The sequence below is a fragment of the Molossus molossus genome, unplaced genomic scaffold (assembly GCF_014108415.1).
Source record: "Molossus molossus isolate mMolMol1 unplaced genomic scaffold, mMolMol1.p scaffold_m16_p_5, whole genome shotgun sequence".
Taxonomy (NCBI): Eukaryota; Metazoa; Chordata; class Mammalia; order Chiroptera; family Molossidae; genus Molossus; species Molossus molossus.
Window position 1 is genome coordinate 86,570,207 of NW_023425388.1, and position 27,484 is coordinate 86,597,690.

General features: G+C 39.7%; 1 protein-coding gene across 6 annotated transcripts in view; it reads right to left on the reverse strand.

Annotated features, from left to right (window-relative positions):
• Positions 1 to 27,484, reverse strand: part of IMPG2 (interphotoreceptor matrix proteoglycan 2) — an 87,118-nt gene that overhangs the window by 37,606 nt on the left and 22,028 nt on the right. For all 6 annotated transcript variants that reach the window (XM_036243452.1, XM_036243450.1, XM_036243451.1 and 3 more), the window contains exons 5-9: positions 18,896 to 18,945; positions 17,369 to 17,451; positions 12,627 to 12,788; positions 8,350 to 8,408; positions 5,146 to 5,166 (exon numbers count right to left, since the gene is read on the reverse strand). In XM_036243452.1, coding sequence (XP_036099345.1) covers positions 5,146 to 5,166; positions 8,350 to 8,408; positions 12,627 to 12,788; positions 17,369 to 17,451; positions 18,896 to 18,945 — 375 coding nt within the window. The remainder of the gene's footprint in view (positions 1 to 5,145; positions 5,167 to 8,349; positions 8,409 to 12,626; positions 12,789 to 17,368; positions 17,452 to 18,895; positions 18,946 to 27,484) is intronic.

The following is a 27,484-nucleotide window of genomic DNA, read 5'->3' on the forward strand; positions in this document are numbered from 1 at the left end:
TGAACCTGGAAGAATAATTAGACCTAGAGGGAGAGTTTCAAGAAGCATGATTTCCATCACCATTCTGTAGGAGCAAAATGACTGCCAAATCAAAGCATAAAAATAAATCAAGTACTTCTTTCTCTGAACTTACTTACAGAATTCTTATATACTCCTTGATTATAGCCTGGTTGTTTTTTTAAAAAAGATTTTCTTTACAGTGACTGCCTTTCAGTCTCTTCTTGAGTTTCTATCCCCAATGTTTAGCTTGGTACTTGGGACTGTGGGGTACCCAGTGCCTACTAAATAAACAGAAATCTATACTTACCTGAAAATAAAAAGAAAACTTCAGCCTTATCAATGTATTTACATATCCAAAGTAAAAGTATCAACATAATGACAGTGGTCTCATGAAGTCTAGGAAACAGGGAAGTAGTCAATTAACTTACATTTACTATTTAGTGGAATCTTTCTCATCAGGGTATTGTGGCTTCCTCATAAGACAGATCCCTAGACTGTAAACGGCTAGCATGGCTTGATGATACTGGCCACTAAAATCACCAGCTTCCTTTTTCTGATTTCAAATTTGTAAAGGAAACTTTTGATTATAACTACATACAGATTTTCCTATGGGAAAAGAGTGCATGAGCCAGCCAATGCAATAATTGGTCAATTGGCAGATGTATTTCTTGCTTTAAATAGATCAGCTGGCATCCTAGAGAATGCAGTGTATTTTGTGGTTCGGTGAGCATGGCTTGGGCTAAGAGACCTCTCCTTCAGAGCACTAGCAGTGTTGGACCTGCCCTGGGCCTGCTTGCTGCACATCACACCCTGGACTACAGGGAACGCAATGATGGTGACTTCCTTCGCCTGCCGATGAAGCAGCCAGGCCTCTGAATTTCTTGTCTCACTCTGAGTAACTTCAATAAGGTTTTCCTCCCCGATATGATAAGATGCTACTTCCAGTGGAGTGGTTTGGGCACTTTAAAATGGTAACTGAACATTTTGACACCTGTTAGGGGTGGGGAACCTTTTTTCTGCCAAGGGCCATTTGGACATTTATAACATCATTCATGCGTCATACAAAATTAACAACTTAAAAATGAGCCTGCTGTGTTTGGTCTGGCTAATTTTGTGAGGTGTGTAATGTTAGCTGGTGTTGATAATGTTCCCCACCCCTGCATGGTAAGAATCTGCTTGTCATCTATAACATCCCTCAACCACTTAATTTCTCATGTCAGAAGATGTTGATTCATGGGTAATCCTGATCTTTTTTTTGTAAAGAAATGAATTCAGTAAAATAGCTGAACAATGGCTCCAAGGTGGACTAAAGCAGTAAGAGGGACACCTACTGGTCAGAACTCACTATACCATATGTGCCCCAAGCATCTAGCACGATGCCTGGCTCATGGTAGTTCAATACATATATTTGAAAGTAATAAAAAAACAAATGGTCAGTTTTATTTACTAATACAGGCAGATAAGAAATTTGAATTTATACCACTTAAATGACAGTATATGATACTCCTGACTTAATCCAAAGGATTTTCAATCTCTAAATATGAGTGCATTTTTACCCTAAAGATCATACCTATTATCTTCATACAATTGTACCTCCTGAGCTGTTGTGTAGGGGTGTTTCTGCACAGCCAGAACAGAGCTCTGCGAGGATGTACATGCCCTTCCCACCATGCCCTCATCTCCAGAGAGGTGAGCTTCTCCTTGTGCTCTTTGCACAACATACTAACATGTTCACATGGCTCTAGGACAGGAAACGGTGATAAAAAAAAAAAAAATAGAGAAGAAGCAAAGGCTGCACCAGTTAACACTTGACTTGGTTTCTGGGCTATGAGAAAACCAGAGAAGGAGGGGCAAGCCTTTACTGGGAGCCTATGATGTGCCTTGTATGACTTGTAAATATCATATGGAGAAGATCAAGAGAAATATTCCTGGATCAAGAAATCTACACAAATTAGGCAGTCTGGGTCAGAGTGCTGGCCATACTTTTTATTGGCAAAATAAAATTTGTCTCCCAAATGTTTCCCTTGAACATCGAAAAATAACACTTCTGTTACAATTTACCTTGTCTAGTGAAGATACATTCATTAAAGAAGATAAAAATCCTCAGAGAGATGGTACAATTTATTACCATGCTTTTATCCTGGAAAGAGAACTCAAAGAAAGAAATGCTTGCTGTATCAGGAAACCATCTATTCTCAGAGCCGAGAACTTGACTGGAACTCAGAACAGGCTGAGTTCTGGCGTGGCAAACAGAGCACAGAGATTTCTCATGATCAAGGACAGAGGAAAAGAGAGCCAAGAGGCCGAGGAAGTCCATACGGAGCAGAATGCACACTGGTCGACAACAATACCTGACTGAAGAAAGCTGTGCTGGCTGTCTGCACTAACAACTCCGATGTAACCACCCGCCACCATCTTTCATCTTCCAAACTAGACTGAAACAGCTGCTTTAAAGAGGAAAGTTTCTCTGTCTGACAGCTATTTCCAGAGATTTGAATCATGTGGAGTGAAATGTACACGTTTGCATTCTCTCACCTCAAATGCCCCTGCTGGCTGTTTGACATGTGCAGATTTTAAATAGAAAAAATAATGCGCCCTGGCCGGTTTGGCTCAGCGGTTAGAGCGTCGGCCTGCAGTCCGGAGAGACCCGGGTTCGGTTCCCGCTAAGGGCACGTACTTCGGTTGCAGTTTGTCCCCGGCCCTGGTTGGTCGTGCGGGTGGCAGCCACTCGATGTGTCCCTTCACGTCGATGTTTCTCTCTCTCTCCCTTCCTCTCTCTCCCTCCCACTCTACCTGAACAAAAAAAAAGGAAAAATGTCCTCGGGTGAGGATAAAAAAAAAAGAAAGAAAGAAAAAATAATGCAATCACATCTCATTAAGATGAAGCAAAATAAAGATATTTCAGAGAAACTCAGATACCCCTTCTTCTATATGTAGGACTTCTGTTAAGAAGGAGGTGCACACTCACACAGGCTGCAGCTGAATTTTTGAAAATTATTGTTGATTCACTTTAAATGAGCCCTACTAACTTAAAATAATGTGTACATCTTGAAAGGGGTACAAAGCAAACAGAAATTTTCATGTGCATATAAATGTTTATGTTTATAATACTTTGTTGTTATGTTTATAACATAAAACATTTTATAAATGTTTAGAAAAAGAGATTACATATCATATAAATTCACTATTCTGTGCCACACATTCGTTCATAAACAGCTCAGAATAAAAGTATACCAAAAAATTATGAATAAATGTCATCAACTACCTAACACCTGACAATACTAAGCAGTTTTGGAAACTGTACCTAAGTTAAAGGTTTTATCATAAAATCTAATGGCTTCATATTGAATTGTTGTCTGTGTCCCCAGAGAGGACTCAGTACCCAGCAACTGGATACCATTCTTTTTTTAAAATCTTTATCTGAGGATATTTTTCTATATATCTTCAGAAAGAGTGAGAAGGGAGGAGAGAGAGGAAGAAAGAGAAACATCAACTTGAGAGGGACACATCGACCGGTTGCCTCCTGCACAGGCTGGGGATGAACCCCAAACGAGGTATGTGCCCTTGACCAGAATCAAACCCGCGACTCATTGGTCTGCTGGTCGACATTCTAACCACTGAGCAAAACTGGCCAGGCCTGAATACCATTCTTTTGATCACAGAATAACATCAGAGTTTGGGTTGTTTTACATTCTAATCACCCACAATCAGGCTTTTTGGTTGAGTATAGACCATCTACACTTACGCCTGTAATATATATACACAGAGCAGTTTACACATACTCAGAGTACAGAAACCCAAATTCTGATTACCTTGGTCAAAATATTTGATACCTCCTAGTCATATAATTTATGACAAATCAATTGGCCTCTCTGAGGCAAAATTTCCTCACCACCAAAATAGAATGAATATTAATTCTCATTTTCACTATCTCACAAGGATGTAAGATAGTAAAATGAAAAAAATACCAATGAAAGAACCAGTACTTTGACATATCTCTGAAAGTACTTTTCATTAGACTGTGTTCCTAGAGAAGGGAGACCAACAGTTACTACTTTTTGTAGACATGGGGTTTGCCTAATTAGTAGGCACTTGCTAAATACTTGCTAAAACGATAATGAAAATAAAGACGTCAGGAAGCCCTCTCCAAATATAAGGTATTACAATGAAGGAGCAGTACTGTATCTCTAAACATGCCCATATTTAGCCCATGAATATACTTCATAAATTCTATATTATACTTACCAATATTCCGAGAGAAACTCAATACATTTGGAATCCAAAGGCAAAAACATGACAAGCAAACTTCACAAGATGTATGGACTATGCTTTTCTGTTACATATGCTTCTTCTAAGAAATTCTAGAGAGCAGCTGTTTTTGCAAATGAACTCTTCTAGAGATCAGCTTTCTCCCCTTTGTTTACCACTTAAAGTGACGCTTCATTATATTACTGAATGCACAGTGTACCTGAAAGTATTTACATTAATGCAAGTTTTTATTCCTTTTCTAAATTAAGTGTAACTCAACACAGGGTGGGACAAAAGTAGGTTTACAGTTGTTCATATGGAAAATAATACAATAATTAATAAGTAATAATACAAGAATAAACTGTTTTGCTTACTCACAACTGTAAACCTACTTTTGCTGCACCCTCTATTTAAAAAGACTTGTCAGTATTCAGTCCACCACAGAGGTCTGTCAACTAGTGCCTGTGCGCACAGTCCAGCCTACTGTCACCAAGTTCATGAATTTTATGTTTTTAAAGGGTTGAAAAAAAATCAAAAGAACAATATTTTGTGACATGTGAAAATTATATGAAATTTTACTTCAGTGTCCACAAATTAAGATTTATTCAAACACAGCCACACATTCATTTTCATTGTATTGCCTGTATCGACTTTCATCTGATAGCAGCAGAGTTGAGTAGCTGCAACAGAAAACATATGGCTTGAAAACTTTAAAATATTTACTATCTGACCCTTAGCAGAAAAAATGTGTCAATCCCTGATCTATACAGAAATGGACACTGATATGGGAAGTGATAAAAGAATTGAGCCACGCTCCCTGGAATCTAAGTCTATTGTATTTTCTAAACTAACTTCTCATTCATTGGATAGTATGGAAAGTACCAAAAAGAACTCTACCTGCGATTTTCCTTGGGGGACCTGAAAAAAAAAATTGAAAATGTTAAGCAGAATTTAAAACAGTTATATTTGTCATATCTGTCATCAAAGTACAGTTCTTGATATATTTCCTCTGACATGTTTCTTCAAATAAAAATGCTTGCATAGTATCAGTAGCTGACAAATTCCTGTGGGTTGAAGGAAGTGAGCAAAGGTAGAGAAAGTGTTCTATTTTAAAATAAATAGTCTTTACTATCTTTGAACTTTATTAAAATGTTTTAAAAGAATTCATATAAGGTTATCTCTTTATCAATAGTAGATGAGCAGGGGACTCTAGTAGCTGGCATTAACAAAATTGGGAACACTTCTGGGGGTATACCGTATGTTAAGTACTATTGAAATAAATGAAAAGCAAATCAAGTTCTAAGAGGTAGGAAAATGTCAGAATTGACTGACCATAGGATATTGCATAGCCTTTAATATGTATTTATTTTATGTAACCAACACTATTAAGTTATATTAAGAACTGCTCATGTGCCAGAAATTATGGTAAACATTTTGTAAAAACAAATTCAGTTAGCCCAGTCAGTGTGGCTCAGTGGTTGAGCATCGACCCATGCACCCAGAGGTTGCCGGTTCAATTCCTGGTCAGGGCCCATGCCCAGGTTGTGAGCCAAATCCCCACTTGGGGGGTTGTGCTAGAGGCAACCAATCAATGTCCTCTCTCATGGATGTCTCTCTCTCTCTCTCTCTCTCTCTCTCTCTCTCTCTCTCTCCCTCTCCATTCCTCTCTCTCTAAAAATCAATAAAGAAAAAATAAAAATAAAAAAATTTAAAAATGTTTTATTTAATCCTCTTTAAGACTTATTAAGGACCATTCGTATGCCCATTTTACAGGTAAAGATGCTGAGGAACAAAAAAGCTAAATCATTTAATTACTTCAAAAGTATTTTTAATAAAGCAGGATTAATAGGTAAATTGTCTTTTCTATAAACATGAGAACACTTGGTAATTTACCCAAAACCAGCCAGCCAGAAGTGCCAAAGGCAGGGTTTGAACCTAGGCAAGTTGCCTCCAAAGACTACGTTGCCTTTCTGTGCTGCCAGGTGAGAGAGGTCCCAAGGGCCTCACACATGCACAGGTTCTCAGGAGAGCTTTAGTCACAGCTGGAGGCGGTATGCTGGGATAAGTGCCATCTATGGTTTAACTGGGGAGACTGGTCACCCGTGAGAGCAGTGGAGGGTCAATTTACCATGCTCGCCCTCTCCCCTGCACCAATAACTAGCTGAGTGGCCCTCGGTAAATTATTTACATCCCCTGTGCTCTGGTTTACTTATCAGAAACAATGAGCATAACAATAACTATCACATATCATGGCTGCTGGGAGTAAATGAATTTAGATATAAAGCCTGGTACACTGTAAATGCTATGTAAGTGGTTGCTATTATTTATGGTAAACCCAGAAGCTGTGACAAGAATATGTGACAGTTAACATGTTGACACTGTTGGTGGCGTTGTAAGGTGGCAGTGCCCTGCCCACACCCCACTGCAGCCACTGCTGGGCCACAGCAGTCACCAGTGCTCCCCTCAAAGCACCGAGTCTAGCAGGAGGTTTGGAGCTACACAGTCAGCCACTTGGTTTCAAATTTACAGGCTCTCTGACCCAGGCCAAAACTTCATTCTTTTAAACCTGTTTGCTGCTCTGTGAAACGATTATCAATAATAATATTTATTCTGAAAGGGTTGGAGATTAAGTTAGCTCCAGAATGTGATGTGTCTAATGCAGTAAAACCTCGATGGAACGGACTAATTCAGGCGAGGGGGTGTCTGTTGAAGCTGAGAGTCCATTAAATAATAAAGTAGGTTTACCCAATGCGTATGTTAAAAATTGACAAATTAGTTAGTTTACCTGTTTTTACTTATGTAGATAGGTTTGAGTAATTGAAATTAAGAATGTATTAAAAGTTTAATTTCACAGAAGAGTTTTCTATATATATTACAGAATATTAAATTTATATTGAGTAGGTCTAGTAAATGCATGTATTCACCAGTCACCAAGAGTAAACAAATGCACACGGCTGGGGTATGGCTTAGCATACGTGGGACTATTGGCCTGCAAGTTTTAAATTGCTTCAGAAAGTCATACCATGTGACAACAGAACCATTTACCGTGACAAACATTGTTTATGAGCAGTGACTCTTGGATTTAAATATGTAGACTATAGTTGTAGATATATAATAGTTTTTCATGTCGGCAAAATTACTAGTGTTTTTTTCCCGACATATGGTCTATTTGTTAAATTTGTTTAAAATACCAGTGAAGCCTGGCCGGTGTGGCTCAGTGGATAACTTCATCCCATGGACTGAGAGGTCCTGGTTCAATTCCTGGTCAGGGCACATGCCTGGGTTGCAAGCTCGATCCTCAGTAGGGGGCATGCAGGAGGCAGCCAACTGATGATTCTCTATCAGTGATGTTTCATCTTCCCTCCCTTCCTCTCTCTCGAAAATATCAATAAAAACATATTTTTTTAGATAACAGTGAATTAATAACAAAAAATAACCTGTTAATTTAATTATAAGCAAATCTTGATTGAAAGCATTTTAAAATTAACAGTGTTAATTTTCACATATGACATACAGATTGGAAATTTTGTCCGTTAAATCTGGAGTCTATTAAATCAAAATCTGCAAAATCGAGGTTTACCGTACAAAGTAGTCACTCAATAAATGTTCACAAGTATTATGCAGTGGTTCTGAGCAGAAAAGAAATGCCTCCAAAAGAAGTCTCTTATTTACTCAGAACTATTATGTCTGAAAAAACGGTGAATGTAGAGGCCTCACGCCAAGATATCAAAGTCACCTCAGATGAACATGGATGAGCTTTAGTAGGACTTAGAGGTCACTTCATCTGACTTCAGGCTCCCCTCAGTGCCAAACAAAAGCAGTGTAACATGTCAGCAGCAAGCTGGAGACCTGAATTTCTAAGTTCTTACCCTGGCCCAACTACAGGTCTAGTATGGCTCCCTGAGTACATTGTTTTGCCTTTTTCTAACTCAGTTTCTCACTTGAAATACTAGCATTAAAAATATAAATTTACCAGAAATAGCATAGAATTATAGCATTCAAATCATTTTTTAATTATTGTTGGGTATGTAACATACACAAAAGGATAATCCACTTGAAATAAAGAGTGTTACTAAACACACATTGTTAAAGTCTATTTACCTGAAGTCAAGTACACGGAGGTCCTTATAGCCCGGTAACCCAGCAAATGCATTTTCAACCTGTTAAAAATGAAAATAAAATGTATAACTAGGTAGAAATGTGAAAAAGGATATAGAAAATAATGCTTTTAGGAGTAAAAAATAAAGTGCACCTTTTACAACTACTAGAAGCTTGAATACATACATAGATACACATGGATTAGAAAGTTGCTGAGAAAATGATAATAGTTACAGTGTTAGAAAATAATGTTTACCACAACACTGATACATTTTACTTTTTCTTTTTGTCCTTCAAGGTTCTAATGTGCTTTAATATTAATTTTTGTTCAAATTATAAAAAGCATACTTCTTATTGGCAAAGCACTGTTCTTCCCCATATGTAATGAAATGTGAAAAGGAGCGTTAGTTTCCAAAAAAGCTATAATAGCATTTTTAAATGTAAGTGTTTGGGTTGGGAATCTGGCTGCAGCACACACCGTGACAGTCAAGGGGTTAGTTCCTAAAAGTGTCTGGTGTGTCTGTTTCTTGTTCCTACAAACACAAGGAAACTGTGGACACAGTCAACACTGGAAATAAATCTGTAGGCCTGGGCTCAGCCCCCAGAAGAGATGCCTTGTTCACTGGTTGTCACGAAGGAGATGATGAAGCAGTGACCGGTAGGTAACTGGTCAAAAGATCAGTTTATGAGCATCACATTTTAGGGAACTTGTTTTATGGCTGAGTCTGTAACATCCTGCCATGTAAATCAATATCCGCTTAGTGACCAGAGCAGGAAAAAAAGAATTCTAGACTGGACTAAATAGCTAAAACTAATCAGGTATGCACAAATACCAAATGTTTAACAAAATTTAACATTTAACCCACAACATTTCAGATGTAATCTTACCAGATAAGTCACTATGGGGCCAACACCAGAAGAAGGAATGTAACTTGTTATTGGACTATGGGAACTCTGTTAGTGGATCTTTATGCATCTGCTTTTAAAACAATGTCCTCATATAATCAGGAGAGTGAGATTTTTAAAAAGGCTCAGTTCCTCTTGGCTGATGTGGCTCAGTTGGTTGTCATCATCCCATGCACCAAGAGTTCACTGGTTCAATTCCCAGTCAGGGCACATGCCCCAGTTGCAGGCTCAATCCCCAGTGGGGGGTATGCAGGAGGTGGCGGCCAATCAATGTTCTCTCTAATCCATGTTTCTATCTCTCTCTCCCTCTCCCTTTCTTTCTCTATAAAATCAATAAAAAATAAACAAATAAATAAAAAGTCTTAGATCAAAACAAAATATAAACTCACAGATACAGAGAACAAATTGGTAATTGCCAGATGGGAGAGGGTTTTGGGGGTTGGGTGAAAAAGGTGAAGGGATTAAAAAGAACAAATTGGTAGTTACAAAATAGTCACAGGAATGTAAAGTAGAGCACAGGGAATATAGTCAATAATACTGTAATATCTGTGTATGGTTACTAGATTCATCAGGTGATCACTTCTTAAATTATATAAATGTCTAACCACTATGCTGTACAGCTGAAAGTAATATAATACTGAATGCCAATTGTAATTGAAATAAATAAACAAACAAACAAATATTGGTTCGCTGAAGACCTTCATGCCTTAAGGATACAGAATCCAAACACATTAAACTTTCTAACTATAATAATTTGCCTTGTTTTATTCTCTGAGAAGAGAGTAGTGCTATAATTCTTAGAAGATGGGGGGGGGGGGATGGGATCTGCAGGACAAGGAATCTGAAGACTGAGGGATACGTTCCATCTGCTTTTGCTGGCAAAGCAGCCGTGCATGTCGCTTTTATAGAACTAAAACTGCACTGCTCAGCAAACACATCGGTTTCTGTAAGATTAAAATGAATGTAGCTGAAAGTATTTCATTAACTGCAAAATGCTGTGTAATTGCATATTATTATTATTATTATTAAACCCATCTTATTTTGGGCTTTGCAATCTCTTGAGTCTAAACACATACAGATATTCTAATGTCATGATATCCAGTTAGTTACTGTACAGATGTTCAATTGTAAGAGGTCATTCTACTTTGCTAACATAAAGATTAATAATAGGTACAATGTATTGAGTGACTGCTGTGTCCAGTGGTGCTTTGCTATACTACTTCTAATCCTTGCAACAATCCCAAGAGATACATATTTTCCAAATTTTATAAAGACAAAACTGAGACTCTGAGATGTCAACTAACTTACCCAGGGTCATGCATTTGGTGAGTGACTGAATCAGAATTTATTCAACCTCAAATCTCCTAACACTGAATCCTATATTCTTCCCATTGAATTGCATTCTTCTTTTTTTCCCCTCTGATTCATAATAAATATGGTTTAGAACTTAGAACCAGGACTGGGGAAACTGTGAAACTCACCACAACTTCTCACCTAAATTAAAATGCAGGGGACTCTATATGATATAAAGGAAGGAACATTTTGAAAGGAAGGAAGAGACCTGATTTCCCCTTCTACTCCCAGGGGCTGAAATGACCACAAACAAGTTACTACTCATCTGTAAATGGATGTTGTTACCCACAAAGACATCCAGCAGCCCACAGAACACAAAGCGGAGCGCAAGGACCCTGTGTTGATGCTGTGGCTCTCTTCAAGTCTGACACTACCAAGCCTGACATTTCCCTCTCTGGCATCATACTTGGCGTTGTCCCAAGCTTATCTTACACTTCTCCTCATGGAGAAAAAAAAAAAAATATATATATATATATATACACACACACACACACACACACACACACACACACACATATATTACATATACATATTAATAGCTCCTGAACCTCAATTCCCCAAGCAGGCTTTGTTTTTCCCGTGTGTCTTCCAATATATTACCTAAGAAATAACAGTGAAGGAACAATCCCTGTGACTGTGCCCTGCAGGGAGAGAGGGAGAGGGCCCCCTTCAGTTTGTAGTAAACATGGTAACAGGACCTTTCCAAGACTCACCCCAGACTCTGCTCCCCCACACAAGGATGGCCCACACATGGCTATCAGTTAACATTTTTCCTGGTAAAGGAACAAGACTGTAAAGAAAAGCCAGAGCAGGATCTGTTTCGTGGTAGGCCCAGACCCTTCATTACCTTCAAATCACCTCAAGCCAGCAGCTACCTACCTCATAAAGTCCCTGCTGGAGATGTTTTTCAGAGTGTTTATTAGACTATCCTAAATATGTAGTCATTCAATAAAATTTGTTTGTCTAAACACTGAGACTTATGAAAGGTTCTTTAACCCAAGGGCAGAGAGAACTAGACAGCTGATCCAAGACACTATCTGATGCCAGGTGGCCACTGGCCTGGCTGACATTTCTTCCACATACCATACAGCCTCCCAACTTGGCCACACAGCTAGGAAAATTAACCGTCTGGCCTACACTCCCCATGTCTGATGGCTGCAATGATGCTGTTTGGCTGAGAGATGCATATTTTATTTCTCATCTAGACACAGTGTCTAGGGAAGGAAATTAGTCCAAGGTAATGGAATAGAAAAATATGGCCAAGAAGAACCCCATCAAGAAGGAGTGGAAAAGAAATAAACAGGAAGAAATGGCGTGCCCTGTAAGTAGACAGAGGAAGACGGGCACTCAAAGCCTTACTACAATGAGAGCAAAGGCACAAAGGGAGACAAGTATGGGTTATTTTTAACTAAATCTTGAATTCAAGTCCTATATAAAATTCTTTCAGAAAGGAAAATTGTGAGATGATCTATTGCATGATTTTTTTTTAAAAGAAACCCTTTATTAAAAATACCTACACCCAAGGAACAGAGATAAAGGGAAATTAACTTGCCACTAGATGCCGTTTTGTCCTTTGAACTTGGAACCATGTATTACTACTGAAAAATTTTCAATTTAAAAAAGTAAAACTAAATATGAAAATAAAATAAATTTAATGTAATGTTTCCCAAAGAAAAATAATGCATTGTATGTAGTTTCTCAGAGATGATCATTTTTCATAGAACACATTCTTCCTTGGCTTTGCAGCAAAAGTTGGAAATAGCATTTATTTGTTAGTAGATAGCAAATGTGTGAAGATTTTGATTAAATGAAATAACTCATCTGTCTTTCTGTGAACTGTTCACAGAGAGCTCTCTGAAGAAATTGCCGAGTCACCACCCCTGAACCAAGCAGATAGAGAGCTTGAATCCTAAACCTACCTTTAAGCAGTGTTGTAAATATAGGAAATTTACAACCTCAAAAAACTGTCTTGCTTATTAAAAAAAAAAAAAAAAGAATAAAAACAAACAAAAATCACCCACCTCTGAAATAAATTCTTCTACAAGTTTCTCATGATGGGAGCTGGAAGGATCCTGCAGTTCTTCCCTGTATTGTTCCCCCAAAAGGTGGATACTGAATTCTGCAATCTGCTCAGCTGCTGGTTTTGTGGATTCTTCAATCAAAGTCTCAATTTCATTGCTAATCTGAATTTTTAGGGAAAGAACAATAAATGGCAATGTTTACTCATTCAGACAACAAATATACATGTTGATTGCCTACTCTCTGCCAGAAACTATGCCAAAGACAACTTCTGATGATGATCTTCTACATAGTGTTTTACTTTGGAACTAACTGGGTAGACTTTAAGACATAGATTAATATTAAAATGACTGTGCATTGCCTGGCCAGTGTAGCTCAGTGGTTGAGCATTGACCTATGCACCAAGAGGTCACCAGTTCAATTCCCAGTCAGAGCACATGCCCAAGTTATGGGCCAAATCTCTAATGGGGGGCATGCAGGAGGCAGCCAATCGATGTTCTCTCTCATCGATATTTCTATCTCTCCCTCTTCCTTCCTCTCTGTCTAAAATCAATAAAGAAAAAAATTGATTTAATTACTGTGCATTTGTACATTCCTTTCAACACACAATGATAGTTCAGGGAAAGATAGAAAATTTTTCAAAGATAACCAGCGTATTTGACCATTTGTGAGTTAAAACAGAGTTGACTATACTAAAATTATCATCTAAAAATAGTCTGGAAGCATGGTTCTCAACATTGTTTATACTGTTACAAATTTTTAATGTCTGGTTTAATGCATGATATCTGGATTCTCAAATCTGCTTCTGCATTAATCAGTTCCAATATGTTGTTTAAGTTTACGTATGTGAAGAATACCTAGCCATACAGATAAGTATTGTGGAAGGAAGGACTATATTAACAGCTTTTTCAGGTGATATGGTTGGTTGCTGCATGGAATCTCAAACCATATCAGCAAACTTTTTGTATTGTATATCATTAGAATCCAGGTTTTCCAGTGACCAAAGCTGGAATAATTAGAGCAACAAAATGAATACTGAATTACAATCCAAAGAACAAAATAACCATTCATGAGTCTGTACTAATATGATTTAAAAAATAAATGTGAGAGGGAGGTCCCACCATTTTGGAAGATCCCAGATCTTCCCTGGGAGGAGGCAGTGGGAGCAGCTAGTGCCCAGCCACCTGAGCCCATTATTGCTCCATCGGCACCATTGGACCAGTGGACGCTCTGTGTCAACACAGACCAGTGCACAGTAGTGGAGCTCCTAAGATGCTGGCTGCAGAAGCCGCAGACAGCCAGGAGCCCAGCACCATCCCCCACAGTAGCAGCCTGATTGGAGTTGAGATATACCCCCAGCAACAGAGGCTGGGGAGCAGACATTTATCCCCAGACAACAGAAGCACAGACCAGCAGCAGAGACCCATTCCCAAAAACTACAGCAAAAGCTGAGCAGGAGTTGAGCCCCACGGGGCAGCAGCATACCCCAGCCACCAGTGGCAGGACCTGAGGCTCCACAGAGGCCTGTTCGGACCAGCAGCCCACAAGAGCGGTGGGAAGCCGGAGCCCAAGAGGGACTGGTATGATCCAGCTGCCCATGGGTCCTGCCGGATGCTGGGACACCAGAGAGGCCTGTGCAACCCAGCAGCTCACAAGAGTGGTGGGAAGCCAGAGCCCAAGAAGAACTGGTGCAATCCAGCTGCCTGCCCATGGGACCTGCAGGGTGCAGGGGCTCCAGAGAGGCCTCTGCGACCCAGCAGGGACTGTGCGATCCAGTTACCCACAGGACTTGTGGAGTGCTGAAGCACCAGAGAGGCCTGTGTGACCCAGCAGCCCATAAGATAGGCATAGAGCCTGGTCTCCAAAGGGACTGTGCGATCCAGTTACCCATGGGACCTATTCACAGAAAACTACATGTCATTGAAAAAAGAAATAGAGGAAGATATAAAAAAGTGGAAGCACATACCTTGATCATGGATTGGAAGAATTAACATCATTAAAATATCCATATTACCCAAAGCAATCTATAGATTCAATGCAATCCCCATCAAAATATCAATGACATACTTCACAGAACGAGAATAAATACTTCAAAAGTTCATGTGGAACCAAAAAAGACCCTGAATAGCCAGAGAAATCTTGAAAAAGAAGAACAAAGTAGGAGGGATCACATTACCAGATTTCAGGTTATACTACAAAGCCACTGTAATCAAAACAGCCTGGTACTGGCATAAGAACAGGCAGATAGATCAATGGAACAGAACAGAGAACCCAGATATGGACCCAAGACAATACGCTCAATTAATATCTGACAAAGGTGGCAGGAGCATACAGTGGAGTAAAGACAGCCTCTTTAATAAATGGTGTTGGGAAAACTGGACAGCTATATGTAAAAAAATAAAACTAGATCATCAACTTACACCCTACACAAGAATAAACTCAAAATGGATAAAAGACTTAAATGTGACTCATGAAACCATAAAAATCCTAGAAGAAAATGTAGGCAACAAAATTTTAGACATCATATACAGCAGAATTTTCACTGATACATCACCTAAGGCAATAGAAACAGAGGAGAAAATGAACACATGGGACTACATCAAACTCAAAAGCTTCTGCACAGCAAAAGAAACAACCACCAAAATGGAAAGGCAACCCACTGTATGGGAGAGCATAATTGCCAATGATGTATCACATAAGGGGTTAATTTCCAATATATAGAGAGTGCTCATACAGCTCAACAAAAGGAAGACAAAGAACCCAATTAAAAATGTGCAGAGGAGCTGAATAGACACCTCTCCAAACAGGACATACAAATGGCTAAGAGACATATGAAGAAATGCTCAACATCACTAATCATCAGAGAGATGCAAATTAAAACAACAGTGAGGTATCACCTCACACCTGTCAGAATGGCCGCCATCAACAAATCATCAAACAACAAGTGTTGTCGAGGGTGTGGAGAAAAGGGGACTCTAATACACTGCTGGTGGGAATGCAGACTGGTGCAGCCACTATGGAAAATACTATGGTGTTACCTCAAAAAATTGAACTTCCATTTGACCCAGTGATCCCACTTCTAGGAATATACCCTAGGAAGCCTGAAACACCAATCAGAAAAAATATATGTACCCCCATGTTCATAGCAGCACTATTTACAATAGCTAAGATCTGGAAATAGCCCAAATGTCCATCAGTAGATAAATGGATAAAAAAGCAGTGGTACATATACACAATGGAGTACTACACAGCTGTAAGAAAGAAAGATCTCTTATCCTTTGAGATGACATGGGGGAACCTGGTGGGTATTATCCTAAATGAAACAAGCCAAGGAGAAAAAGACAAATATCACATGATCTCACTTATTTGTGGAATATAATGAACATAACAGTCTGAGGAACGGAGTAATCCCAGAGATGTGGAAGTGGGGTACAGACTGACAATCCCCAGAAGAGGAGTTGGGGAGGAGAGATAAACCACAGAACTTATATGCATGTATGCATGAACAATGGACATGGACAATAAAACTGGGGACAGATTGGGGAGGGAGGAGGTGGGGGTATCAGATGGGGAAAAAGGAGAAACATCTGTAATAAAAATAATTAATTAATTAATTAAAAAGTAAATGTAAGATAAGTGACAATAAATTTCTTACAAAAGAATTCCAATTAATTAATGTAGAAGGAATGAGGAAACTAGAACATCAGGACTAGAACATACAGTAATAATTGCTACATGCAAGTTACACTTGAGCTCATCTAATCCAATCTCTCCTTGATACACAGGAAAACTAGGGATTGGGTAGAAGAATGGCTAGCCTATGGGCTCATAGCCAATCGCAGAGTAAGGAAAAGAACACAAGGACTTTTTTCACTGTGTCAATTTCATCCCTGATGGATCATATCATTAGAGACTTTCAAAACTTTAGGAGATCCCGCCATGGCTTCTGATGCTTGAATTCTCTCCCCACTATCCGGAACAAAGGACTGCTCATCCTCAATATAAGTGGCTCTGATGAGAGTCATGACTTCCAAAAGCAGACCATTACATTTCAAAATAAGCTCTCATGGTTGGAAAGTTTTTAATATTAAACCCAAATTTATTTCTTAGTAAGTGTTAACCGTTGTTCTCAGTTCTATAACCTGGGAAATCTATATGTGATCACCAGAGAGCCTTTCAAATAAGTACAGGAGACTATCATGTCATCCCTGACTTTTGACTAATTCCTCTCCAGATACCTCTTGGGCATTTAATGGCTTCCTTGGACAGTGTGTATTTTTTAAAGAACCTGAATATGGTAGACAGTCAACTTATGTTGTATTATGGCCAGGTTAGTATTAATAATGATGTATGTGAAAAGAATGATGCTTCTTGATTTTTTAACTACATAAAATCTATCTTTTACTCTGAAGAAGAGGAAGCTAGGTCCTGATCAATTTAAGGACAGAAGAATATAGGCAAAAATCCCCACAGTAAATTATGTCACATAGCCCACAAGAGGCCATGAGTGGGCTTACCACAATGACAGTTCCCCAAGCCCCGAGTCATTTCATTTACAATGTGAAGCCCTCTCATCAAAAGCAGTTTTACTTGACTCTCCAAGGAATCTCATATTCTTTTTAATGCACTGGTTTTGGAATGCAAATCCATTAAGAAACCACAGGAAGTCTCGTATCCTCTGCCAATGGAATAATAATCTTTCTTACCCTGTTCATCTTAGAAACTAAAGCAGAGCGTCACTCACACTCTCCTCGGGCCTCTCCAAGCTGCTCTCTGAGCTGCTTTCATAGGACATCACCCCTGGCTGTGGAACACTGAGGGCAGCATCTGGGTGGAAAAAGAAAAACGTGTGCATCAATCTGGTCCATGACGAAGTCAGAATCCATATCGGGAAATACGGAACAGACTACAAAACACTCCTATAATTCATTTGCTTTTTCATTCTGAAAATTGTCTGCATTCTTACCTTATGATGTATTTGCATATTCTTCCCAGGACAAGAAATAGTTATGATTTATTCATTAATTCAACAAGCATTTACTGAACACCTAGTACATGTCAGGCTCTACACAAGATGCTAGGAAATCAGGCAAAGTTCCTGTTCTTAAAGATTTCTCTAGTAAAGGGGACAGAGGCTGAAAGAAATAACACTGCCAGAGAGGGCAAGTGGGTAAAAGACTAACCATGAATTGATGTTTTGAAGCTGGTCCTCATTAAGTTATTCTAATTTTTGTATATGTTTGAAACTTTCAATAGAGAGAAGCTTTTCAAAAATAATAAAGAAAGAAACCACTGCCCTGGTAGGTTTGGCTCAGCGGTTAGAGCGTCAGCCCATGGACCAAAGAGTCACGGGTTTGATTCCAGTCAAGGGCTCATACCTCCGTTGCAGTTCAGTCCCCAGCTCGGTCAGGGTCCTGGGGGAGGCAACCAGTCAATGTGTGTGTGTGTCTCTCTCTCTCTCCCTCCCTCCCACTTTATCTAAAGATAAATAGAAAAATGTCCTTGGGTGAGGATTAAAAAAAGAAAAAAGAAAGAAACTACTAATTTATAGGAAATAGAGAGGTCAGAGGAACATGTTAAAGTACACAGCAGAATGCAATCAGAAAAAGCCTTATTCTGGGAACCTCTACATGGCAAATAATGGGCTTAGGAAGCTTCTACCTGTTGACGTAAGCAGTGATTACAGAGTGTTTGCCTTAAAATAATTCTTTTGGTTGTACAATTTGTTTTAAGCAGTTTTCTGATTTGTATCATACTCAATAATCACAGATTTTTAAGTACCCACAACATAATGCCATAAAATTAAAAATTTTTAATTACTTTTTCTTGAGGCTCTTGAACAAAACACAAGGAGAGAGAAACAGTACTTTTTTTATTATTAATTTATTTTTGTTACAAATGTTTCTCCTTTTCCTCCCATTGACACCCTGTTCCCAATTCCCCTACCCCCACCCCAGCATTGTTGTCTATGTTCATTGGTTACACATACATTCACATAAATGCTTTGGTTTATCTCTTCCCTTCCCCCAGCTCCACTCTTCTGAGGTTTGTCCATCTGTACCCTACTTCTATTTTGCTAAGCAAAATAAGCCAATTAGAGAAAGACAAACATCACATGATCTTACTTATTTGTGGAATATAATGAACAAAATAAGCTGATGACCCCAAGAAACAGTATTTTTAAATGCGAGCTGAAAAACATTTGGTTGCAAGATCGTGTTAAACCATAAATAATGTTAAAAGAAAAGTAAGAAAAGGTACAAAAACATACCTCCCAATGTTGAGGCATCACCAACAGGAACTAGAGATGACAATTCAGCGCTAGGGGGAAAAAATGTTTGGAGTTTATAAAATGATAGAAATGTGAGGATTTACTTGTTTGGGTTCTTTTTTCCAAAAAGGAATTCACTAGATTTTCTTTTCTTTTTAAATATTTTTTAAATGGACTTTTAGAGAGAGAGGAAGAGAGAGAAACACTGTTCAGCTGCCTCCTGCATGCCCCCAACCAGGGAACCAACAACCTTTCAGTGCATGCAGCAATGCCCAACTGAGCCACATTGGCCAGGCAGGAGTTCACTAGATTTTCAAACAAGGGTTCCAAACCAAAGTAATGAATAGCAAAGTTTTTAAAACATAGTCTTCATAATTTATTTATATTTATTGATTCCTACTCAACTAGAATCACACTAAACAAAGTACTTACCTACTTACTATATCATCCCTCCTCCATTTTATTCTTCTCAGTTCCTAACACTATGTAAAACTATTTTGTTCATTTATTATCTATTTCTTTATTTCTGTCTCCATCCCCTTAATCCTCTAGAATGGCATTGTCTAAGTTGGTAGTCACTAGACATATGTGGCAATTTAACTAAACTTAAATAAAGCTTAAAATTCAGTTCCTCAGTCACATTAGTTACCTTTCAAGTGCTCAGTCGTCACATGTGGTGAAAGGCTACCACACTGGACAGCACAGTAAAGAACATTCCCATCACCGCAGAACGTTCTGTTCAGTAGGACTGCCTACAAAACTCCGTGAGATTAGGGGCTTTACCTGCCATGTTCTTGCTGTATTGCCAGCCTAAATAGTACCTACTATTTAGTAGACATTAAATAGATATTTTTAATTATTTTTTTATTAATTTGGTTTTTTTAACAGATGTTTCTCCTTTTTCCCTCATTGACACCCACCTCCCCATCCTTCCCCCCCCCCTCCGCCCTTCCCCAGCTTTGTTGTCTGTGTCCATTGATTATGCATACATGCATATAAGTTCTGAGGTTTATCTGTTTTCCCCCGCCCCCCTCTTCTGGGGATTGTCAGTGTGTACCCTACCTCTATGTCTCTGGGTAAATTTTGTTCATCAGTTTGTTTAGTTCATTATATTCCACATATAAGTGAGATCATGTGATATTTGTCTTTCTTTGCTTGGCTTGTTTTGCTTAGCATAATACTCTCCAGGTCCCCCCATGTCATCTCAAATGATAAGAGATGTTTCTTTCTTACAGCTGCATAGTATTCCATTGTATATATGTACCACAGATTTTTTTATCCACTCATCTATTGATGGACACTTGGGCTGTTTCCAGATCTTAGCTATTGTAAACAATGCTTCTATGAACATAGGGATACATATATTCTTTCTGATTGGTGTTTCAGGCTTCTTAGGGTATATTCCTAGAAGTAGGATCACTGGGTCAAATGGCAGCTCAAGTTTTAACTTTTTGAGGTAACACCATAGTGTTTTCCATAGTGGCTGCACCAGTCTGCATTCCCACTAGCAGTGTACTAGAGTCCCCTTTTCTCCACACCCTCACCAACACTTGTTTTTTGATGATTTGTTAATGGCGGCCATTCTGACAGGTATGAAGTGATACTTCATAGTTGTTTTAATTTGCATCTCTCTGATGATTACTGACATTGAGCATTTTCTCATATGTCTCTTGGCCATTAAGTAGATATTTTTGAGTAAATAAGTAAGTAAATATATTGCCAAAGTAGTGTAGAAGTCACGTGTCCTATAGTTGCGAATAAAATATCCATGGTCTATGAAAGTTAGTCTTATGAAATAGACACTAAATAAATTATTATAAATACAACCAGTAGTATAGACTGGAAAGCACTGGCTTCTAAGGGGAACATATAAGCACCTATCTCATCTCGTTTGAGAGATCATGGAAATCATTACATTGTTTTATGTCAAGTCAAGCTTGGAGAAATGACTTGCTGTAGGCCACATTGCTAGCAGGCTTCAGGTCAACCTGTTGTCCTTTAACCACGCAACTGCACACAAAGATCAAGATAATCAGAGAAAGTCCCCACTGTAAAGGAAAGAAAGTGGGTTTCTGCAAGTCCAAATTCCCATATACTCAAAATATACAAAAATTAAATTATAGTAATTTGGGGAAGTTTTAGGACTTTGAAGTTTGTGTGTATGTCCTAAGGTAACGGGGTGTTCCATTACCCTTTTTCAGAGGAGCTGGATGGTGATGACAGCAGTTTTCAACTCAGAGCAATTGAAAACTCTTCCCAACTTTACACAAGTCAGCCTCCTTGAGGGATTCAATCACAGTAAAAAATGTTTCCATCACAGACTTGCCAATATGCCACTGAGTCCCATCTTTAGAACAACTCCTTTGGATTACCCTGCGGCTCCAAATGAGCTCATGGTGGTGAGGGGGCCTCAGAGCCAGCAGACACACGGCACACATCTTGAGGCGTTAGTTCTACTTGACACAGAGGCTGTTGGAGAGCAAGTAACAACTGATATGTAATTTAACATATTTTAATATTTTTTTAATGTGACTATATTATGGATAGTATATGAAGTATAAATGAATATTAAGATAAAATATGATAATTCAAAGACATTTCATGCCCAGAACTGGAGTGAGGGAGTCAACTAGGGTTTTGATCCCTAAACCTTCATGCTTGGGTGGAAATTCTGAAAAAGACGGGTTCCCTTTTTTGGTTTTTGGTTTTTTTAAGTCTTACCATAATGATTCTTCTGGTTTTTAAAAATCCTTTCTAGAAAAATAACATATTGGACTTCCAGTCAGAATTGAGGCATAGTTAAAAGCAATACTTGCCTCCTCCTACAACCACATCAAAATTACAACTAAACTACAGAACTACCATCATTCAGAATCACCTGAAATAGAGCTAAATGGAAGTCCTACTACTACAAAATTAAAGCAGCCACATCTAGACTGGCAGGAGGGGTGGAGGTGTGGACAGGCTGGTCCCACACCCCATGTGCAGGATAAAAATCAGGAGGGACATCTCAGCTCAGAAGGTCCTCCCTGAGAAGTGAGGGGTCTCTGTCCCACACCAGGCACCCAGCTCAGGGTTCCAGTGCCAAGAAGAGAAGCCCTATAATTTCTGGCTGGAAAAACCAGTGGGAATTGAGGCTGAAAGAAGCTGAAATTGCTGGAGCACCAGGCAGTTCCTCTTAAAGGACTTACTTGGCTTCACTCCCTCCAGGCTGGTATGGAGGAAATAGCTCAAAAGACACCAGAGACATACAGGGAAGAACTGAGTCATTTGGCATTGGGGCAACAGCTGGAGGGACAGCTTTCTCCTGAGCAGACATGCTGGTGGAGGCTGATGTTCCTTTGGTGAGCCATTCCCCAACAGGGCAAGTAAACAGGTGATATATCTGGGACTCCAGCAACCTGGTTCACACTGTTTGTGCCCCCCGCCCAGGTGATTCCCTGAGGCCCCGCCCCACCCAACTTTCAGGCCCACCCAAGCTGTTTCCAGTGGCTTTACCATAGGATTGGCCTGTCTTGGCTCCTGCTTCAGATTTTCCAAAATTCTCTCAAGTAAACAGCATCTGGTCTCAGTGAGTCCCATACTTCTAGCTAACTGGCCCCAGGCCTGGCACTAGAAGCAGCCAGCCTTGGTTCACAGCTTGGCTTTGCCTGGGTACCTCCAAGCCCAGCACAAGAATAAGCCATCTGCAGATCGCTTTGTAGCTTATGCCTGGTGGCCCCAGGTAGAACACAGGCAGTGGCTGACCTTGCTTCAGAGCCAGCACACCCAGTGGAAAGCTTCAGACCACGTCCAAGCACCACCACCCAACCACCTCCAAAAGTGACACACTCAAGGAGTGGACTCAGTGAGTACCAGAGCCCTGCTGAAATAAGTCTTGCTCTGTGTGATGGGCCCCTACAAAGCTGATCCTCCAAGGTAGTCAGAGATCAGTGATCAGTGGGCGCAGCCAGATCTTGCAGTTGATTAGCCTGGGTAAATCCTTCCCATTGATATTCCAATAGCAATCAAGACTCAATTACAACGGAAGGGTGTACAGTCCCCACTAGGGGTTCACCTTGAGGGCCCAACTGGGGTGACCAGGGAAGCTGTGCCACTAGACCCTACAGGACACCTACTACAATAAGCTACCCTAAGAAACCTAGGAGACATAGCAACTCTACCTAATATATAAACAAACACAGGGATGCAGCCAAAATGAGGAGACAAACAGACATGCCCAAAATGAAAGAACAGAACAAAACTCCAGGAAAAGAAATAAATGAAATGGAGATAAACAATCTAACAGATTCAGAGTTCAAAACACTGGTTATAAAGATGCTCAAAGAACTCAGTGAGAATTTCAAGGAACTTAGTGAGAACATCAAGGAACTTAATGAGGACCTCAAGAGCATAAAAAAGAACCAGTCCAAAACGAAGGATGAACTAACTGAAATAAAGAATAATTTAGACTTCTGGTCAAGATGGCGGCGTAGGTAAACGCAGTATCGTGTCCTCCCACAACCACATCCAAGTTACAACTAAACTACAGAACAACCATCATTCAAAACCGCCTACATTCAAGCTGAGTGGAAGTCCTACAACTACGGAATTAAAGCAGCAGCCACATCCAGACTGGTAGGAGGGGTGGAGGCAGATAGGCTGGTCCCACACCCACGTGTGGCGGATAAAAATCAGGAGGCTCCCGCGGCTAGGAAGGTCCTTCCTGAGGACTGAGGGGTCCTTGTCCCACACCAGGTGCCCTGCTCAGGGTTCCAGTGCCAGGAAGAGAAGTCCCCATAACTTCTGACTGGAAAAACCAGCAGGAACTGAGGCTCAGGGAAGTTGAAGCGGTTGGAGCCCCTCGCAGCTCCTTAAAGGGCCCGCGCACAAACTTATCAGACTCTCTCCCTCTAAGCTTGGAGGGGAGGCAGCTCAAGGGGCACCAGAGACATACAGGGGAAAACTGAGCTGTTTGGCACTGGAGCGAGGGCTGGAGAGGGGCCTTTCTCCAGGACAAATGTGCTGTCAGAGGCCTTTGTTCCTTTGGTGAGCCCTTCCCTGTGGCGGCAGACAGCCACCATATCTGGGACTCCAGCAACCTGGCTCACACTGGTAGCCCCGCCCTGGTGACTCCCTGATGCCCCGCCCCACCCAACTTTCAGGCCCACCCAAGCTATTGCCACTTGCTTAACCATAGGATTAGCCTGTCTTGGATTCTGCTTCAGGTTTTTTCTAAATTTTTTCAAACGAGCAGCATCTGGTCTCAGCTAGCCCCATACCTCTCGTTAAGTAATACACAGAAACAAACACAGGGAGGCAGCCAAAATGAGGAGACAATGAAACAGGTCCCAAATGAAAGAACAGAACAAAACCCCAAGAAAAAAACTAAGCGAAATGGAGATAAGCAACCTAACAGATGCTGAGTTCAAAACACTGCTTATAAGGATGCTCAATGAACTCAGTGAGGTCCTCAAGAGCATAAAAAAGGACCAGTCAGAAATGATCGATGCACAGTTAAAAACGAAGGAGGCTTTAACTGAAATAAAGAATAATTTACACAGATTCAATAGTAGAGTACGTAAATCCATGAAGCAAACCATTGATTTGGAGTATAAGGAAGCAAAAAATGCCCGATCAGAATAGCAAAAAGAAAAAGGAATCCAAAAATATAGGATAATATAAGGAGCCTCTGGGACAACTTCAAACGTGCCAACATTTGCATCTTGGGAGTGCCAGAAGGAGAAGAGAGAGAACAAAAAATTGAAAACCTGTTTGGAACAATAATGGCAGAAAACTTTCCTAACTTGGTGAAGGAAAGAGACATACAAGTCCAGGAAGAACAGAGAGTCCCAAACAAGATGAACCCCAAGAGGCACACACCAAGACACATCATTATCAAAATGCAAAAGGTTCAAGACAAAGAGAGAATCTTAAAAGCAGCAAGAGAAAGGCAGCTAGTTACCTACAAGGGAGTTCCCATAAGGCTGTCAGCTGATTTCTCAAAAGAAACTTTGCAGGCCAGAAGGCAGTGGCAAGAAATATTCAGAGTGATAAAAACCAAGAACCTACAACTAAGATTACTCTATCCTGCAAAGCTGTCATTTAGAATCGATGGCCATATAAAGACTTTCCCAGACAAGAAAAAGTTAAAGGAATTCATCACCACCAAACCTTTATTATATGAAATGATGAAGGGTCTTTTTGAAGAAAAAGATAAAATATATGAACAAACAAAATGGCAATAAATACATATCTATCAACAATGGAATCTACAAACAAAATGAACAGGTAGAACAGAAACATTCTCACAGATAAAGAGAACATTTTGTTGGTTGCCAGATGGGAGGGGGCTTGGGGGAATGGGTGAAAAAGGTGAAGGGATTAAGAAGTACAAATTCATTGCTATTCTGACAAACCTCAAAGGGAAAGGGGTTGGAGGGTGGGAAGAAATAAACCAAAGATCTTATATGCATAACCAGTGGACACAGACAATAGTGTGGAAAAAGGCGGGAGGGGGGCGGGAGGGGGGAGGAGGGGGGTTAATGGGGGAAAAATGTGGAACATCTGTAATACATTCTACATTCAACAATAAAGATTTAAAAAAATAAAATAAAAAGTAAAATATTTTTTAAAAAAGAATAATTTATAGGGAATCAATAACATAGTAGGTGAAGCCAAGAAGCAAACCATTCATTTGGAATATAAGGAAGCAAAAAACACTCCATCAGAACAAAGAATCCAAAAAATGAGGATAGTGTAAGGAGCCTCAGGGACAACTTGAAATGTACCACATTCACATGATGGGTGTGCCAGAAGGAGAAGAGAGAGAGCAAGAACTTGAAAACCTGCTTGAAAAAATAATGACAGAAAAATTCCTTAATTTGGTGAAAGAAACAGACATACAAGTCCAGGAAGCACACAGAGTCCCAAACTAGATGAACCCAAAGAGGTCCACACCAAGACATATCATCCTCAAAATGCAAAAGGTTAAAGACAAAGAGAGAATCTTAAAAGCAGTTAGTTACCTACAAAGAAGCTCCTATAAGACTGCCATTCGATTTCTCAAAAGAAACTTTGAAGGCCAGAAAGGAGCAACAAGAGATATTCAAAGCAATAAAAAGCAAGGACCTACAACCAAAATTACTCTATCCTCCAATGCTACCATTTAGAATCAATGGATATACGTATGCAGAGTTTCCCAGACAAGAAAAAGCTAAGGGAGTTCATCACCACCAAACCATTATTATGTGAAATGTTGATGGGTCTTCTTGAAGAAGAAGAAGAAGAATATAAACAATAAAATAGTAATAACTACATATCTATCAACAATTAAATCTATAAACAAAATGAGCAAGCAGAACAAAAACAGACCCATAGATACAGAGAACTTTTTGTTGGTTGTCAGATGGGAGGTTATTGGAGGGATGGGTGAAAAAGGTGAAGAAATTAAGAATTACAAAGTGGTTGTTAGACTGATGAACCTCAAAGGGGGGTGGGGTGGGAAGAGATAAACCTAAGAATTTATATGCATATATGCATAACCAATGGACACAGACAATAGTGTGGGGAAGGCAGGAGGCAGCCAGGATTTGGGCGGAGGGGGTCAATGGGGAGAAAGGGGAGGGACATCTGTAATACATTCAATAATAAAGATAAGTTTAAAAAGAAAAAAATAACATATTAAACCATTACACCAAACCTATGACTATTGGTTATTCATAGTGCATTTGTAGGAAATTGCTTGCTAAGTGAGCTGTCATCTAGAAGGACCTATAGGGATATGATATCTGGATAAGTCATTATGATGTGTGACGAGTGGAAGAAGGCCTGGATGATGAGGAAGCATCAAGAGGCTTCTTGGGTTACAGGAAGTGGAGTTTTAAAAGATGGGATTCGGCTCGGCTGGTGTGGCTCAGTGGATTGAGCGTTGTCCCATGGACTGAGAGGTCCCAATTCAATTCCCAGTAAGGGAACATGCCCAGGTTTCGGGCTTGATCCCCAGTAGAGGATGTGCAGAAGGCAGCAGATCAACGTATTTCTCTCACATGGATGCTTCTATCTCTCTCTCCCTTCCTCTATCTTTTTTTTTTTTTAAGGGATTCAGATGCATTTGTAACAGACGTGAACATAATCAGGCGTAAATAAGGTCTAACAATTGTCCACAAGGTAGAACCCCTTCCCATACCCTCACTTGATAGATGAGAAAATGAGGCCTGCATGGGTAAAACCATTTTCCCAGGGTCACACAATAATGCAATATAACTCAAGGCCATACCTAAAATTACTAACTGCATCCAGTTCCCTTTTCAATAATAATAACAGCAAGAATGATTGTTTACAACTAAATTTACCAAGTCCCCGTTAACATGTCAAGCACTGTGCTAAGTAGTTTATCTTAGTTAATGCACAACAATCTTAACAGGAAGATACTACGATCCCCATTTATACAAATAAGGAAACTAATGCTAGAAGTGGTTAAGAATTTGCTCAGGGTCACATAGCTGGCCAGTGGAAAAGCTACAATGTAAAATAGGCCCATTTGATTCCAGAAACTGCACTCTTACCCACCTTAATTCCTCACAACGTGGCCTTTATGTGACCCATATT